The sequence below is a fragment of the Hibiscus syriacus genome, unplaced genomic scaffold, assembly GCF_006381635.1.
Source record: "Hibiscus syriacus cultivar Baekdansim isolate YM2019G1 unplaced genomic scaffold, ASM638163v2 tig00112216_pilon, whole genome shotgun sequence".
NCBI lineage: Eukaryota > Viridiplantae > Streptophyta > Magnoliopsida > Malvales > Malvaceae > Hibiscus > Hibiscus syriacus.
Window position 1 is genome coordinate 473,336 of NW_024063269.1, and position 14,720 is coordinate 488,055.

Sequence of the window (14,720 nt, forward strand, 5' to 3'; positions counted from 1 at the left end):
TGTGATTATTTTTGTTCCTAAGATTCCTAACGCTAGTTTGGCAAAAGACTTTTGTCCCATCTCGTGTTGTTTTGTGACCTATAAGACCATCACAAAGATCTTAGTTAGCAAGATGGCTTATTTCTCGGGAATGATATCCCCTAGTTAATCAACATTCATCAAAGGTAGAAACATTGTTGATAACACTTTATTAGCACAAGAGTTAGTTAAAGGCTATTGTAGGAAATCCCTCTCCCCTCGGTGTGCTATTAAGATAGATTTTTAGATGACCTTTGACTCAGTTAATTAAGAGTTCTTGATGAATGTTCTTATTTTCGTGGGGTTACTTGATATGTTTAGAATGTGGATAAGGGCTTGTGTCACTACTTCTAAGTTCTTAGAGAGAGGATCTTCAAATTTCTTCCCAAATACAAAATGATTTTTCTCGTTCACATATATTTTGTTGATGATTTGCTCATTTTTTTGTCATGGCTCAATGGACTCTACTTTAGGGGTGAAAAGTGTTCTTGAGCAATTTTATGTGATGTCTGGATTGAAACTTAATGTTGCTAAGACTGAAGTTTTTGTTTATGGTGTGGATTATGACAGTTTGAGGAGAATCCAAAGTGCTAATAGGTTTAAGTTGGGCAGGTTTCCTATTAGGCAGAAAGATAGTATCCTCTGTTAGAGAAGATTCAGGGAAAGGTTTAAGTGTGGTCCTATAGGAATCTTAGTTATGGTGGGAGGTTAGAACTTATTAAGGTTGTGTTGTTCAGTATCTCTAATTTTTGTTGTAGAAAACGGATCCTTCCTAGAGCTTTGATTCGGGGAATCGAAAGATTATGTATGTATTTCTTTTGGAAAGAGAATGATACCCCTATTAAGAGAATGGGAGTTAGTTGGCATCAGATTTGTAGCTTGAAATTAAAGTAAGGTATGAGGATTGAGGATCTACTCTGTTGGAACATATCATGTAGTTTGTTGCTTGTTAAGAGCATTCTTGTAGGGGAGGGCTCATTGTGAGTGACCTGGATTAAGGAGTATGCACTGAAGGACGAGATATTTAGTTTGGTGATTGTAGACCTCACTTTAGTTGGATCTTAAAAAAACTATTAAATTTGCGAGGGGAGGTTGATACTCTCTTTGCTGAGGGGATTAATTCGAGGATGGTTAATAGTAACTGGATATGAGAGAAAATTAAAGAATATAGGAGAGAGATTATTAACAAAAGGTTATTTGATTTCCGTTGCATGTTCTTAAGCTATCCATTGTATCTTGGATGGTTATTCTTGATAGGCTTCCTACTAGGGATAAACTTGCTCGTATGGGTATTGCCACAGATGGTATGTGATGTTTATGTGGTATTGAGGTTGATGTTAGGAACCATATATTTTTGTGAGTGTTTTTATGCCCCAATATCTGAGGGAAGGTCATGCAAACTTGTCGTTTATCTTGCAGTTTGCAATGTTGGGAGGATATGCTCGATTGGGTGGTTGATAATTTGAAGGGTAAGTCCTTGATTGTTTGTATTCTTAAGATTGTTTGTACTAGTTTTCTGTGTTGTATTTGGGAGGAACATAACTATAGACAATCCATGAGGTTGTTAGGCATTCTCCAGAGATTATTTGTGAGTTTATTAGGGAAATTGTATGCTCAAAATTACATGGTTGTTTCGTAGATAAACAGTATAGAGTAAGTCTGCAACTTTGTATTGACTGAGAAATGTTGGATTAAAATCCATAATTATGAGCACATATTTATAATGTATATTGTTATCATAAAATATGACATAAATTAAGTGACTAATTATGTTATAAAATTATAATGTATTAGAAGTGTCATAGAAATAATAAAGTTGTATTTATAATTTAATGAGGGACAGAGTTATAAGTATAGGCAATAATTGATTCTTAAATCAATTATACAAAGGGGTTATGGTTCCCAAAAAATGGATAATTTCGTATTTTATCTTATCCTCATCAAAGAGTTTATACTCAAGAGAATTCTATATTCTTGGAATATTACAACCAAAGAAAGAAATATTTAAGGATTTCAACCCATCACTTAATTCAAGTACGCTTCCATATTTAGTATTTCTTATTCTTAATGATTTACATTATTAGATCTTGATTAATTTTCATATTGACATGTATGTGACAGTTGGTTGTGTTTGTTGCAGTTGGTTGGTACCTCTTTTTTAGATATTTGAATGAAAACTTTTTACTTATTCAAAAAAAAAAATTGATATGTATGTGTCAGTTGAAAATAAGGTGTACTAATTTCATCAGCAATCAAATCATCAAAACGAGAACAAACCACAAATTATGTCTCTGACACGTATGCACATATGTAATATTTTTGGATGAAATTTAAATAGTTTTTTTTAAAGTTTAAGCTAGAATGAAAAATAATCTCTGAAATTTATAAATTACTTTTGTGTGCGTGAACAATTTTAATAACGATTATTAAAATTGTGATTGTATTTTGACTATTAATAAAAAGATAAGAAGAAAATAAAGGAGATGGTCGGTAATATGTCGTCGGCAAAGAGAGGTTTGGTTGTGCATGCATGCATGTAGAGAATATTTGTCACATTCCATGGCTTTATTAAACTCAACGATCCCATGGGGTGGCCGATGAAGGGTCGTTGTTTACCCATTGCTACTGATTATGAAGATCATCGTAAGAATTTTTCGGTCACCAAACAAAGGCGGTTTCTTAGGTAATTACGTAACATTAACAATAATTTTGAAAAAAAAATAATTTAGATGACCAAAATAGAACCAATGTGATAATTGGGTTACTAATTACATAGTTTATCAATTTTCACAATCTTCATGGCCGAAAATATTCTTTCCATACTTGACATAGCAATTCGAATTCTTGAGCGATCTAAATCAAACTCGAGTATTATATCCCTGCATCTATCACCTAATCCAATCAAATTTAGAAAGATTACCCTAAACTCAACTCAATTTCTAAGATAAGAGTTTACACCCAACCCAATCACACAACTATATATAACCCTAAATATATAAGATATAGTTATGCTACAATACTCAATACTCGGGTTAGTTATGTCAAAATTTTCCAGCTTAAATATAAAATAAGCGCTCAAACTATAGTGTTTTTCACGAATAAGTGTCTAAACTATTTTTTGAATGATCTCTCTGCCTAACGTTACAAACGTTACCATTTTAGGTGTCCGAGACGTCAACGGTGTTAATTTCCTCCATTGAGTGACACGTGTCACAATTTGGTAATTTATTTTTTTAAAAAAATAAAAATATTATTATATTTATAAACAAACCTTAATTTCTCCTAAATTACAAAAAAAAAACCCAAAATCCCTAAAATCCTTAAATCCTAACCTTAAACCATCATCGTCGCCCTATCCGACCACGACCATCGTTGCCAACGTGGTTCATCCCATCCTCCTAATCATACGCCACCGATTGGCCATCGGAATCACATGATATCACGATTTTCATCCTAGGTTTCTTGGGGGTATAAAACGTCGATTCGCCGTCGATCGGTCAAGATTTCATAGGGGTTTTAGTCGTCGAGAGGAGGTGAGATAGGGTGGAACTTCGTCGATGGAAAATGATGGTGGCCGGTGTGGGTTTAAGGGTTGAAATGAAGATTTTCAAAGTTTTGGGGTTATCTTAAATTTCTTTTTTAATATATATATATATAATTTTAACTTTTTAATTTTAAATAAAAATTTTAAAATTACCATATTATGACACATGTCATTTAACGGAGGAAATTAACACCGTTGACGACCTAGGCACCTAAAGTGATAGCATTTGTAATGTTAGGCACCAAAGTCATTAAATTAGTTTAGGCACTTACTCGTGAAAAATACTATAATTTAAACATATTTAAGCCAAAATTTTCACTTTAAACTCGATCAATTCAAATTTTCAAATAAAAAATTAAACCCGGATCAAAACCCATTTGATTAGAATACCATGCCCATCTCTAAACTATCAATAAAATTTATAAAAGAAAAATTTTGAAGAAAAACATTTAAAAGATTTATAAAAAAAATATTAAAATAATCATAAAAATATTAAATGTTATTAAAACAAAACTGTGACTAAATTAAAATCATTCACTAAAATTATTATATTATAATCCAAACTATAACATTTGACTTCATTAAAAATATCTATATCGAACTGATAGGGACTTCTTAAAGGTGACTGTGGACTGCACTGAATGGTTAGTTGTTTAATGTATACACAGTTATCGGGGGAGAAGTGTTAAGGCATTGTTTGGACTTTTGACATAAATTTAGTGCATTTTATCAAGATAGGTCTTTACAATATCAGAAAGGCATTCTTGCTTTTTTCATATCAGTACCCTTCGAGCTGTAATATGCAAAACTTGTGAATCTTTACACTGGAAACAGAAGCATAATGTTACAACATAAATTCATTTCCTTCACTCAATGCCTTCCTGGAATTTAAATGACAGCAAGTTCACTACTTATCGATAAAACATGTTTAACTCTCGAACTGCAAGACTTTCTTTTAGGCAATTCTCTTCAAAGAGTGTGTGGATGAATCGGACTTCTCGGCAAGGTAGTGTTCAAGCATGTCTTCTTCATCATCTGCAATAAACCAATGTAATCAAAAACTTTCCTTCATTCATTTTGCCAACGAACCTATGAAACCATTTAATGAGTATTCTTGGCACTATCAAATGCCAATTACATGATTGCTTGCCAATGGTCTCACCTTCGAAATTATCATCATCAAAATCAATATCTTCCTCGTCTTCCTCCTCGGATTCTTCATTAACATGAGCTGCACCTTTCTGCAGAAGAGGAAGTCACCATGTTAAAGATGCAGTTTCATAATTGAATAGGGCATATTCCAATCATATCACCTATCATCTCACAAAATGCATTCAGTCTCCCTTGATTCATGATTGCTTTCAACATAGAATGGGGTCGATTAAACCAACTAAACCCCTTGGTCGAATTATGTTAAATAGACTAACATAAATTTATTGACTAGGATCATCAAGTCGTAGATTCGGGGGAAAGATATAACCAATTCACAGAATTAACAGTGGTTTCACAATTACATATTCTATTCTCAAATTTGTCAAAATACAGGTTAGAAAAGAATCATTAATCAACATATCGAAAATATATCATCCCAAACCCGACCTAATCATTTGAGATCATTAGCCAATTTCAAGGAAACAATGAGGGGTTTGTTCCTAAATTCCAACGAAATCCATGGTAACAAATTGGCAATGGTATAGATATAATGTCCACAATGATATAGAGGAAAAATAAGTTACCGCAGTAGCTCTTCCACTTTCAAACCACTGCCTGCCCGCGAGCCTCTTTTCTTTAGGTGCCGTAAGAGCAGATTCGGGCATTAGCCTGAAAATAGATGCATGGAAAGTTTATTTCTGACAGTTTAGTATATGCCTTCTATTTTTCATAGCATAGATACGTTGCTTCTCTTTTTCACAAAACATCATAATGAAGAGGCAGGTTAACCAGAAAAAACTACAAAAGCTGTCCATGCACTAAACTAGACGGGGAAAAGATAGAATGGGACCGTTTTCTGCATTCCAGGTCTGCATTCCAGGCTTTTTTGTTTTGACTACTTTTCTCAAGTATCCATATCAAACACCTCAAAGTGATGGTGGCTATGTGATGCAACTCTCCAAACATAAGGGAAAACTAGGCAAACTTTCTACATATGCACGTTGGCCATGTACAATGTCTGCCTTTGATATCTATCTTTGAGCAATGTAGGTTTTACGAATATTTAACAGACCAATTCATCTCTAACATCTAGGTGCTCATTGTGCTCTATTACCAGTAAGGTGAAGTTCACTTGGAAGGTAAAATCTCCGGGATTTTTGTTTTTGTACTTTCTCAAGGAATATCTCTATGATATGAACTGGGACCCATATAATGTGCTTCTACTTCTTATCCTGTGTCGACCAGCAAGGATAAACTTCATAAAATAATGATAACAAATTTGAAGAAGCTTTAGCATGTTTAGCACTACCAAACTTGCAGGTTTGATAACAAAAGCCTAATATAATCTGAGTGTGCATAGCCATATACGGCAGATGCACAGAAGGGCAAAGGCATTCAACAACCCAACTTACTTGGCTCGCTCCAGCGCCAACTCTGCCTCAAATCTTTCTCTCCATGCCAAAAATGTATCAACAGTAACAGGCTCTCCATGTGGAACAATCACCTGCAGGACGAAAAAGGTCAGATAGCTTCTATTACATAAAGACTGATATTCAGTATTAAGAAAAAACAAAGTGCTCTCACACTTCAATAATATTCTGATTTGTGATCATAATTAGCACAAAGTTTTATGTTGTTCCTCTTGCTTAGCAGACTTATCAATTAGCATTAACAGTTCCAAGCGAAGATCATGAATATTTCTAAAATAGCACAAACTAAGTCCCTAAAACTGTCTACAAACGCTTATATTATGTAAATACAAATAGTCCAAAACTCTGGTTGTAGAGCAAACCAGCATAGTATATCTTTGGAATCTTAGCACTTTCTTTCCTAAATTCACAGTCCTCAAAGCATAAACTGATCCTAAATTCACAGTCAATTTTCCAACATTCTAGCCGATGTTGGCTGAGATTCATTTGGCACACTGATAACATTGCACGCCAGGAGCTTTGAACCTCTTCTTTTCTAGTACCAAGCATATAAAATAACTCCATCTTTCATGCCTCTGATTAATTCTCAGATAAGAGACCCATTAATGACAAAAGTTTCCTGGAAACAAGCTATAATAGTTATGTGTCTGCAGCATAAATTTAAAATCTATCCTTCCTCTCAGGTAGGCATAACCAGAAAACACCCTGGCAACTATAGCAGGCATTGGAGCACCTTAGGCCAAAGACAATTATCACTCTATAGGTCTAAGCTGTTGTATTAAGGCATGCAAGTAATTCTTCTAAAGAACTAGGTATCCATGCGCATTAAATACAATCATTGCATGGCAGGTGGAAACTGTATACGAATGCCAAAAGAATTTGCTAAAAGATTACTAAAAAATAAAAGTTGATTTACTAAAAGCATCTAATAAACATCAGACTACAAGATTAGAGGAAATTTAAACGACATAGTACATGTCCAGACCTCATCTTTTGTTGATTCTTCTTCTTCAAGATCGTCAGCATCTGCATCTTGGCAATATTTTTCAGATAGCCATTCCTTGGCTGATGTAACCAAAGTGTAAATCATAGCCATTCCAAGATTTTCAGATGCCTGTAAAGTACAAAATCAAGTGAGAATCTGTACAACCTGGATAGCTTAAGCTGTATAACCATTTTACATATAAGAAAAAGATGCTAATTAGCATGCCAACTAAAAAGTAACACTTTTTACTGCAACCTTCCACTAGGAAGGGAGATTAATTTTTTTTCCATAAGTAGAAAGTATTACATTTTCAAGACAAATGCAGAGATACGAACTCACACAAAGTGGGACAACAAGAGAATCCTTGACCGCTCGGCCAATTAATGGATGTGAGACATAGTTCAATTAGCTAAAGATTTGGCAAATTTGATATTCTCAATCTAACACTTCCGATCAGGAGAATTTACATTTTTACCGTGTAGTGACAACTGACAAGAGCTGGGGAAAAAAACATGATGTTAACTCTACTAAGAGCAAAAATTGATCTCGTGGAAGAACAATTCCTGAAAGCTTTACCAAGCATAAATAGATAAACTCCAGACTCAAGTAATATGATAAAACATATATCCCTGATAGGTTACCTCTTGTTCAAGTTTCTCCTTCAAAATTTTCAGGTCACTGGTGTGCACTCCACGTATACTGGAAAAAGGAAATGAAAATATCAGGTTACTTAAAACAGCCCAAAAGGAAGAAGGAGATCATGAGGCGCAAAGATTTTCCAAACAAGACCCCAAACATTCAATATAAAATCCCATGAACTGATAAAGAAATAAGCAAGAAACTTGCACAAAATGGTAGTCTCCAACTTGCTTGAAAGATAAATGTTAAAAACACCAATTGTGTCACAAAGGATTAAGATTTTTCTAATGCTGGGTCGGGAAAATGGAATGGTGGGAGGATGGAATATTTTCAATCTGATGGCTAAGATTCATAATCTTCTATGTATGTTTATGGCAGAGCCATTTGATTAAAAGTTATTTCATCCTTCACATCAAGAAAAGGAAAATTAGATTCAAACAGGGAAAAATATTTGCTTCTCAGATGATTTGAGAAATCAGGGGACTGTGACAAATATCTTTCTAGATACTGTCATGCATATTGGTGTGTTGCACCGAAATGGCATACTAACCTTTTTACATTAAGAAGGGGAGACTCATCTGGATATTTTTCAGTATGCGAGAAAATCAAACCCAGAAGAACTGCAAAAGAAGAAACAGCTTATGTTCTCAAAGAAACAGACAATCATGTTAAACAAATTGAATCAAACTTGACGTTATAGATTTATTTGTTTGTCTGCCTATAAATGTGGCTGCACATTAATATGATATGCTACAATATGTTTGATTCATAAAAAGTATAACCTGGTGTTGTAGTCGACTGATCTGCATCATCATCCTGTCAAACACAAAACAAGCAAATTAGTTAAAGGAAAATTAGTTGCCAAATCATAAGAGTCGTGAAGAATTAATAATGATGTTCAAACAATAGCCAAAGTAAACCAAAGCCAAAAACTCTAAAACAATTAGATGAGCATTATTACTCCAAAAAACAACTCTACCTCTACTAGCACATGCATTGTAGGACCACACCATGAAAAATGAGAATCAATGGCTTATAAAGAAAGGCCAATAACATAATGAAAATGCAGAAACATTATTTCTGGGAGAAAACATACCTGAGGAGATAATGTTATTTGGAAGCACCTATTTGATGTGTTCAACCCACTCTCACCAGAATGAATTTCTGATACGAAAGCAATAATCATTAGAGGTCAGGAAGTTCTGGGAAATTTTAGCAGGGAGAAAAATGCAAGCCCAACAAAATAAGTGTGAAAGGATGGACCTTTGAATTCGTCCATAAGTATTGCTTCCAGGGCTTCGATTTCCATCTCCTGCTCCTGCACGTGATCTGTAAACATAATTCAGATAAATGAAATTATGGTGAATGAAGCACACCATGAACCTATCTCAAAACAGCATCACGTTCTTCCCTTAATTGATTAATTAAGGTTCAATCAATATAAGTAAATGTTAGGTTGATCACATTTCATTCCCTTGGTGTTTTCTTGGGAAGTAAAGTTGTCTTTTATGACTAGTGTAACTATATTTGATAGGTCTCTTACAACTTGATGGTTGATGGGCAATGCGTAAGGTTGAAGCACCAATCTGTGCCTGAGTTCCTTTCAAAGATTCTACTTTTACCAATTTTGCTTCACTGATACTAGCTTTGATTTTTTTTATTTCATAAAAAACATTATAAGGTAAATCTCATGATATTTTACAAAATCCGTATCTCCAAATCCTCCAGAATGATTAAAAAAAGAAAATAACATTCAACTTCAACCCCAAAAAAATCCCATTGCAGATGTTGGGTATCTCTGATTACCTAAAAAGCTAATTGACTTGCATTACTCTTTAAAGAAACAAAAGTAAATTGAATAATTGATAGCAGAAAACAGTTAAAAAGAAAAACAAATGAACACTAAAGAGAAAATAAAGGGAAAATAATGACCCAATTACTCCATTGAAGACACTTCAAGGGCGATCTTAAAAAACTTGATATGCAATTAAATAATAGAATTTGATCAGTAAAAATCAATTTTTTTAAAAAAGGAATTACCAGTCATGATTACGAAGTTAAGAAACCCTTTTATGCTTTTGTGATTTTTTGGATTTGATTCTGCTTTTCCTCTCGGAGATGAAGATGACCGAAGCTCACAGTTTCCATGGACTTGTATCCATAAAAACCTAATGGAAAAGCTCACTTAAAACGCACCGTTTGGATAGAATTCGAGAATATTTTTAGGGTAAATTATATTGGAGGTTATTTTTGTTTTTAATTATTTTTTATCACTATACATATATATATATATATATTAATAAAAATAATTTATTTTTATTTGATTTTTATTTTTATTTTTTAAAGAAAAAATCAGACTCTTCAAATAAAATTTAAAATATCTATCTCAATCTCTCTCTTTTTTTTCAATTTTTTTAATTTAAATTTTAAATTTATTTCGTCACCTTCAACTATCATATAATAATTTAGAATTTGCATGAACCAAATGGCTTATTAGTAAATGAATTATTGTTATGCTTTGAGGACCCGGGTTCAAACACCATATATACAAGGGGCGTTAATGTCCAGTGTCAAAAAATTGAGAGTTATCTTTGAACAGATAGTGTCTTGTACTTACTCTAAATCAATAAAAAATTACAATTTAGTAGAAAATTAAAAACATAAAATCTTTTTATTTAAAAAAAAAACTCTTAAAATCGATTCGAACTCTTTCATATTCACAATAAGAACTTTAAAATCGAAAAAAATTGAAAAAAATAGCTTTTTCTTTTTATTTTTCTCTGATAATATTAATTTTATTATATCCAATCCTTCACAAAAGTTTTAAAGAGTTTTTGATTAGTTTAACTACCTATAAAATTTAATAAAATACAATGAAAAGAAAAGTATTTATAAACTAAAATACACTGATATGAGTCTTAAAGACTTAATTTTAATATACTCGATTACTAATATGTGCGACACTTGAAAAAAGATGTTACTCAATTAAATCAACCTTAATTATCAATTTAATTAGGATCTTTCATACAACGAGTTGAGATCATAAGACATGATGGATGCCTACAATCAACCTTACATTCTACAAAGATAAAGAATATTATTTTTGAAAATACTGCATTGTGTTACGAAAAGAAATTCACCTACACCATCGATATAAGTCGTAAGGTAGGCCTTGATGATGTTTTAAGATACATATCTTTACTTGTAAAAAACTAATAATCTGTTGATTGTCTATTTCCTACGTATATACGTAAATAATCTGTTGATAGTTTAGGCGTCTTGAGGAGCTCAAAGCTAGAGGTTAAAGAAAATGTTGCAATCCAATTGAATGAGCTTGTGATATATAATAAACAACGATATTTCTGATTCTAACTGCTGCTTAAAGATCTTATTCTATGTGTTCATTTGACTGAATTCCATTTCGTTTTCGAATGTTATATGTTGTTTGTTTTTCATGCAAATGAGTTATGATGCCTTTAAATCCCTGTAAGAATGTGGGTATATGGGATGCTTGCGTCTATGTGAATGCATTGGTAGAGGGGTTGCCTTGTTGCTTTGATGTTTGAAGCTTAAACCTGTGTTAAATGACTGGTACTCAGACTTGGTAGTGCTTATCAATGACTCTCTAAGGATCTCCAAATTCATGGAAAAAATTTATAAAAAATCGAATATACTCGTACCGGATACATATGTCCCTATCCAACACTTGCACCTAAATCCGGGTCAAATACCAAACACTCTGGATGCTAATCCTAATAAAGGATCCAAAGCGCTAGGAGCAAACTTCCTAGCAAAAAGAAAACAAATAGTTGAAGGGTGGTCATTATAAAGAAGACATGTCTGACCTTCAAAGATTCTCTCAAAGAAAGCTCGAGTCATATCTTCCTTTCCAAATGTGGCTGGATGAGCACCACCCCTTAACCTGTCGGTCCATGTAAGGGTCAGGTTGGCTAAGAGATGAGGCACTTGGATGGTTAACATTGTGGTGAAATAGTGTTCATCCACATAACAAGCTGGCTGGCAAAACTCCTTGAACTTTGGATAGTATTTGGTGTCCTCAATTATGTTAACTGCAAGCCTCCTGTCAACTTCGAACCACTGAGACCCTTCGCGACATTGGCTCAGTTTGACCTCTGGTTCCACGCGTGAATTGTACCGGCTCCTCCTGTAAGGTATGGGATCGTCATATGATTCCATGAAGCCGTGTTTCGAACTCGATGTGTAGTGATAGATTACGCTGAAATTATACAGAGGGATGCAAGACTCCAACAAGAGAATGAACCATTCGTTGGAGATATCGAGCAACGCGTTCGCTAGGAGTCGCCTCTCGGCCTCACACATACTCATCTTTCCCCACTCCACCATCTGCATATTCAGACAACAACGTGCAATATCACCCAAATACCCATCAAAGAAAAAGAAGTTAATATAACTTGATTTGCTAATACCTGAGGATTTGTCTCCCACAGAAAGCAGAAGATGATGGATAGCCAGCAACGTAAGATGGCAATGCATGAACATATATAGAGTAATGCCTTTCATTCCCCTTGAAAAACTTGTTACAATGAGGCGCCAATGGCAATGGCCCTTTAGTGAAGAACATGAAGACAATCTTGGGGACTCTCCTAAAAGGATATTCTTCGATTTGAGGCACAAATGAAGCTCTCCAAAGTAGTTCATTGTCACTGATTGAATGCCACAGGTTTGATGGAGGCCTTATCCATCGTTCTATTGTATCAGTCTCGGCGAACCACGGGCGTAAATTGTTGGGACCGTCGGCGCACCCCATGGCGCAGTGGAAACAAAACTCGACGGTCTAACCAGCGATCCAAGTACGAAAAACTGAAATCGGGAGGAAGAGATGCAAATACTTACAGCGGGTTCCTTGAAAAATAGCAAGGACAGCAGTGAATACTGGTGGTGTAGATCAGTTCGAATCGTAAGCCTCCACGAAATCACATCTTGGCCTCTACTCAGTTCACTCGATTGAGAGCAATTTTGTTTTTCCCCAAAACTGTTTTGAGAGAAAATAGCTGAAGGTTTTTGTGTGTGTTCTCTAAAACGGCTGCTAGACCTAACTCACCCTTTTATAGCCAAGTTATCCTAATCATATTAGGGTTTTTATTATTTTAAATTAATTAAATCTATATTTAATTAATTAGAATTTAATAATTCTTTTATATCCAAGTTACCCTAATCATATTAGGGATTTTATTATTTCAAATTAATCAAATCTATATTTAATTAATTAAAATTAAATATTCGGGATTATTAAAACATATATTTAATTAACTCTATATATATTTTAGTATCGTACAACAAATTGTATATCTTTGCTCGTTTCAATCCTAGAGTATGACACTGTAGGTTCTTGTAACGTCAGAAGTAATTATTATAACAAATCTAATATTACATACAATGAGTGACATCTAGCAATATATCATTGTCACCTAAGTTACAAGAAAATATGATTCGACATATCATCTTGGTGATTAACTCTTTTATGTATTACATCCTTATGTCCTTTATATCTAGAATAGGCACAAGTCTTGGAATAGTCACACTTGTATAGCCCATCTATAGTTTCTTGATATCTAGAGTAGACTTTAATTAACGAATAGTTTATGATATCTCATATCAACTTATTCGAGCATGGCCATGCGTTTCTAATCTTACTCAATCAAGTGGCCTGTGATATTCCTATTATGTAGGAAGGACAAATCCTATCTTAAGCATACACACCCACTACATATATTGAGATATATTCAATAACAGTCTTTATAGAGCAACCAGTTATGGAGCTTGTTTAGTTGCATCAAAACATACAACAATATATGTTGGGATAGTATTGATCTTAAGTCTGAGGATCATATATATAGTCATCACCATGAGCAATGTTATGACTGTCACATAATAATCCAAGACATATGCTCATGGTGGGTCAATCCAATACATTGTTCTCTAACAATATAATCATGTATCAATTCTAATATATCTATGTCAATGACAACTCGTTGTCATCAATCAATAACATTTTAGTCTTAAGCGTATTATTATTATCCATGCCCATAATAATACTTGACTAGGGATCTTTTAATAATAACAATTATGCCATTATATGGACTTTATTATCTTCCAGTTTATGTTAAACACATATATATATAACTAAAAATAATAGCGGCAATTTATTCAATAAAATCGGTAAATAAAAATATTATTACAATCATCATATGATTGGTCTTTGGGCATACTCTAACATAAACTGGATGGTGCTACGGTGCCTGCTTGCTGGAAAACAAAGAATCGAACCGAATACATACAGATGATCGACAATCCGATCACCATGATAACAAACAAAATAGTAGGAGTCTCAAAGGCAATGTCCTAGAGATGTTTGTTCTTATTACAGAATCCTGGTCTTTACCTTCCTCCATTCCCAACAACCTCGATTGCATCTTATGGCTATGTTTTTTGCTCCATAAACCAAGCCAAGAAACACCCTTTCTTATGATGAAAGCATATGCAAACGCATCATATACATAAATGGATAGATCACTGATATAAATAAGCGACGTATGTAATTTGGGTATTTGAAAAAGAAATTAAAAAAAGGCAATAAAAAGTTAAACCTTGGATTTGGGAGAACAACTAGAATTCTTGTGTGTTTAGAATGCAGATCGTTCTGAGAAGATGTAATAAAAAATTTATGGTTAAGTCTCAATCTCTGAACCTATTCTCTCGTCGATCTCAACTGATTTCACATATAATATATTTGGAATTTCATATAAAATTGGGTCACATTTAAAAAATATAAAAAAAATGGTTGTCAAAGACAACATTATTTTAAGTAATAAAATTCAAGGTTGCTTTGTTTGGACCAACAAAACAAACTTTCCAAAATACTTGTCAAATCCCAATCTTTATTATTGGAATGTAATAAGAATAAACCTTA

General features: G+C 33.6%; 1 protein-coding gene and 1 pseudogene across 1 annotated transcript; both read right to left on the reverse strand.

The window, feature by feature from the left end:
• Nucleotides 1-4,361: 4,361 nt before the first annotated feature.
• Nucleotides 4,362-9,950, reverse strand: LOC120175824 (RWD domain-containing protein 1-like). The gene is made up of 11 exons (XM_039182379.1): nt 9,809-9,950; nt 9,032-9,097; nt 8,865-8,932; nt 8,551-8,584; nt 8,319-8,388; nt 7,771-7,828; nt 7,130-7,258; nt 6,127-6,218; nt 5,299-5,383; nt 4,725-4,803; nt 4,362-4,597 (listed from the first exon to the last, which is right to left on the reverse strand). The coding sequence occupies exons 1-11, from the start codon at nt 9,813-9,815 to the stop codon at nt 4,518-4,520; spliced, it is 768 nt and encodes a 255-aa protein (XP_039038310.1). The 5' UTR covers nt 9,816-9,950; the 3' UTR covers nt 4,362-4,517.
• A 1,541-nt stretch (nt 9,951-11,491) lies between these two features.
• Nucleotides 11,492-14,202, reverse strand: LOC120175839 (annotated as a pseudogene).
• Between the last annotated feature and the right edge of the window lie 518 nt (nt 14,203-14,720).

What these genes read in the sequence shown, in the direction of transcription:
- LOC120175824 (XM_039182379.1), bottom strand. An exon ending in TTGGCGCTGGAGCGAGCCAA is followed by an intron (nt 5,384 to 6,126) that starts GTAAGTTGGGTT and finishes ATCTATTTTCAG; the next exon opens with GCTAATGCCCGAATCTGCTC. An exon ending in TGATGATGATAATTTCGAAG is followed by an intron (nt 4,598 to 4,724) that starts GTGAGACCATTG and finishes GGTTTATTGCAG; the next exon opens with ATGATGAAGAAGACATGCTT.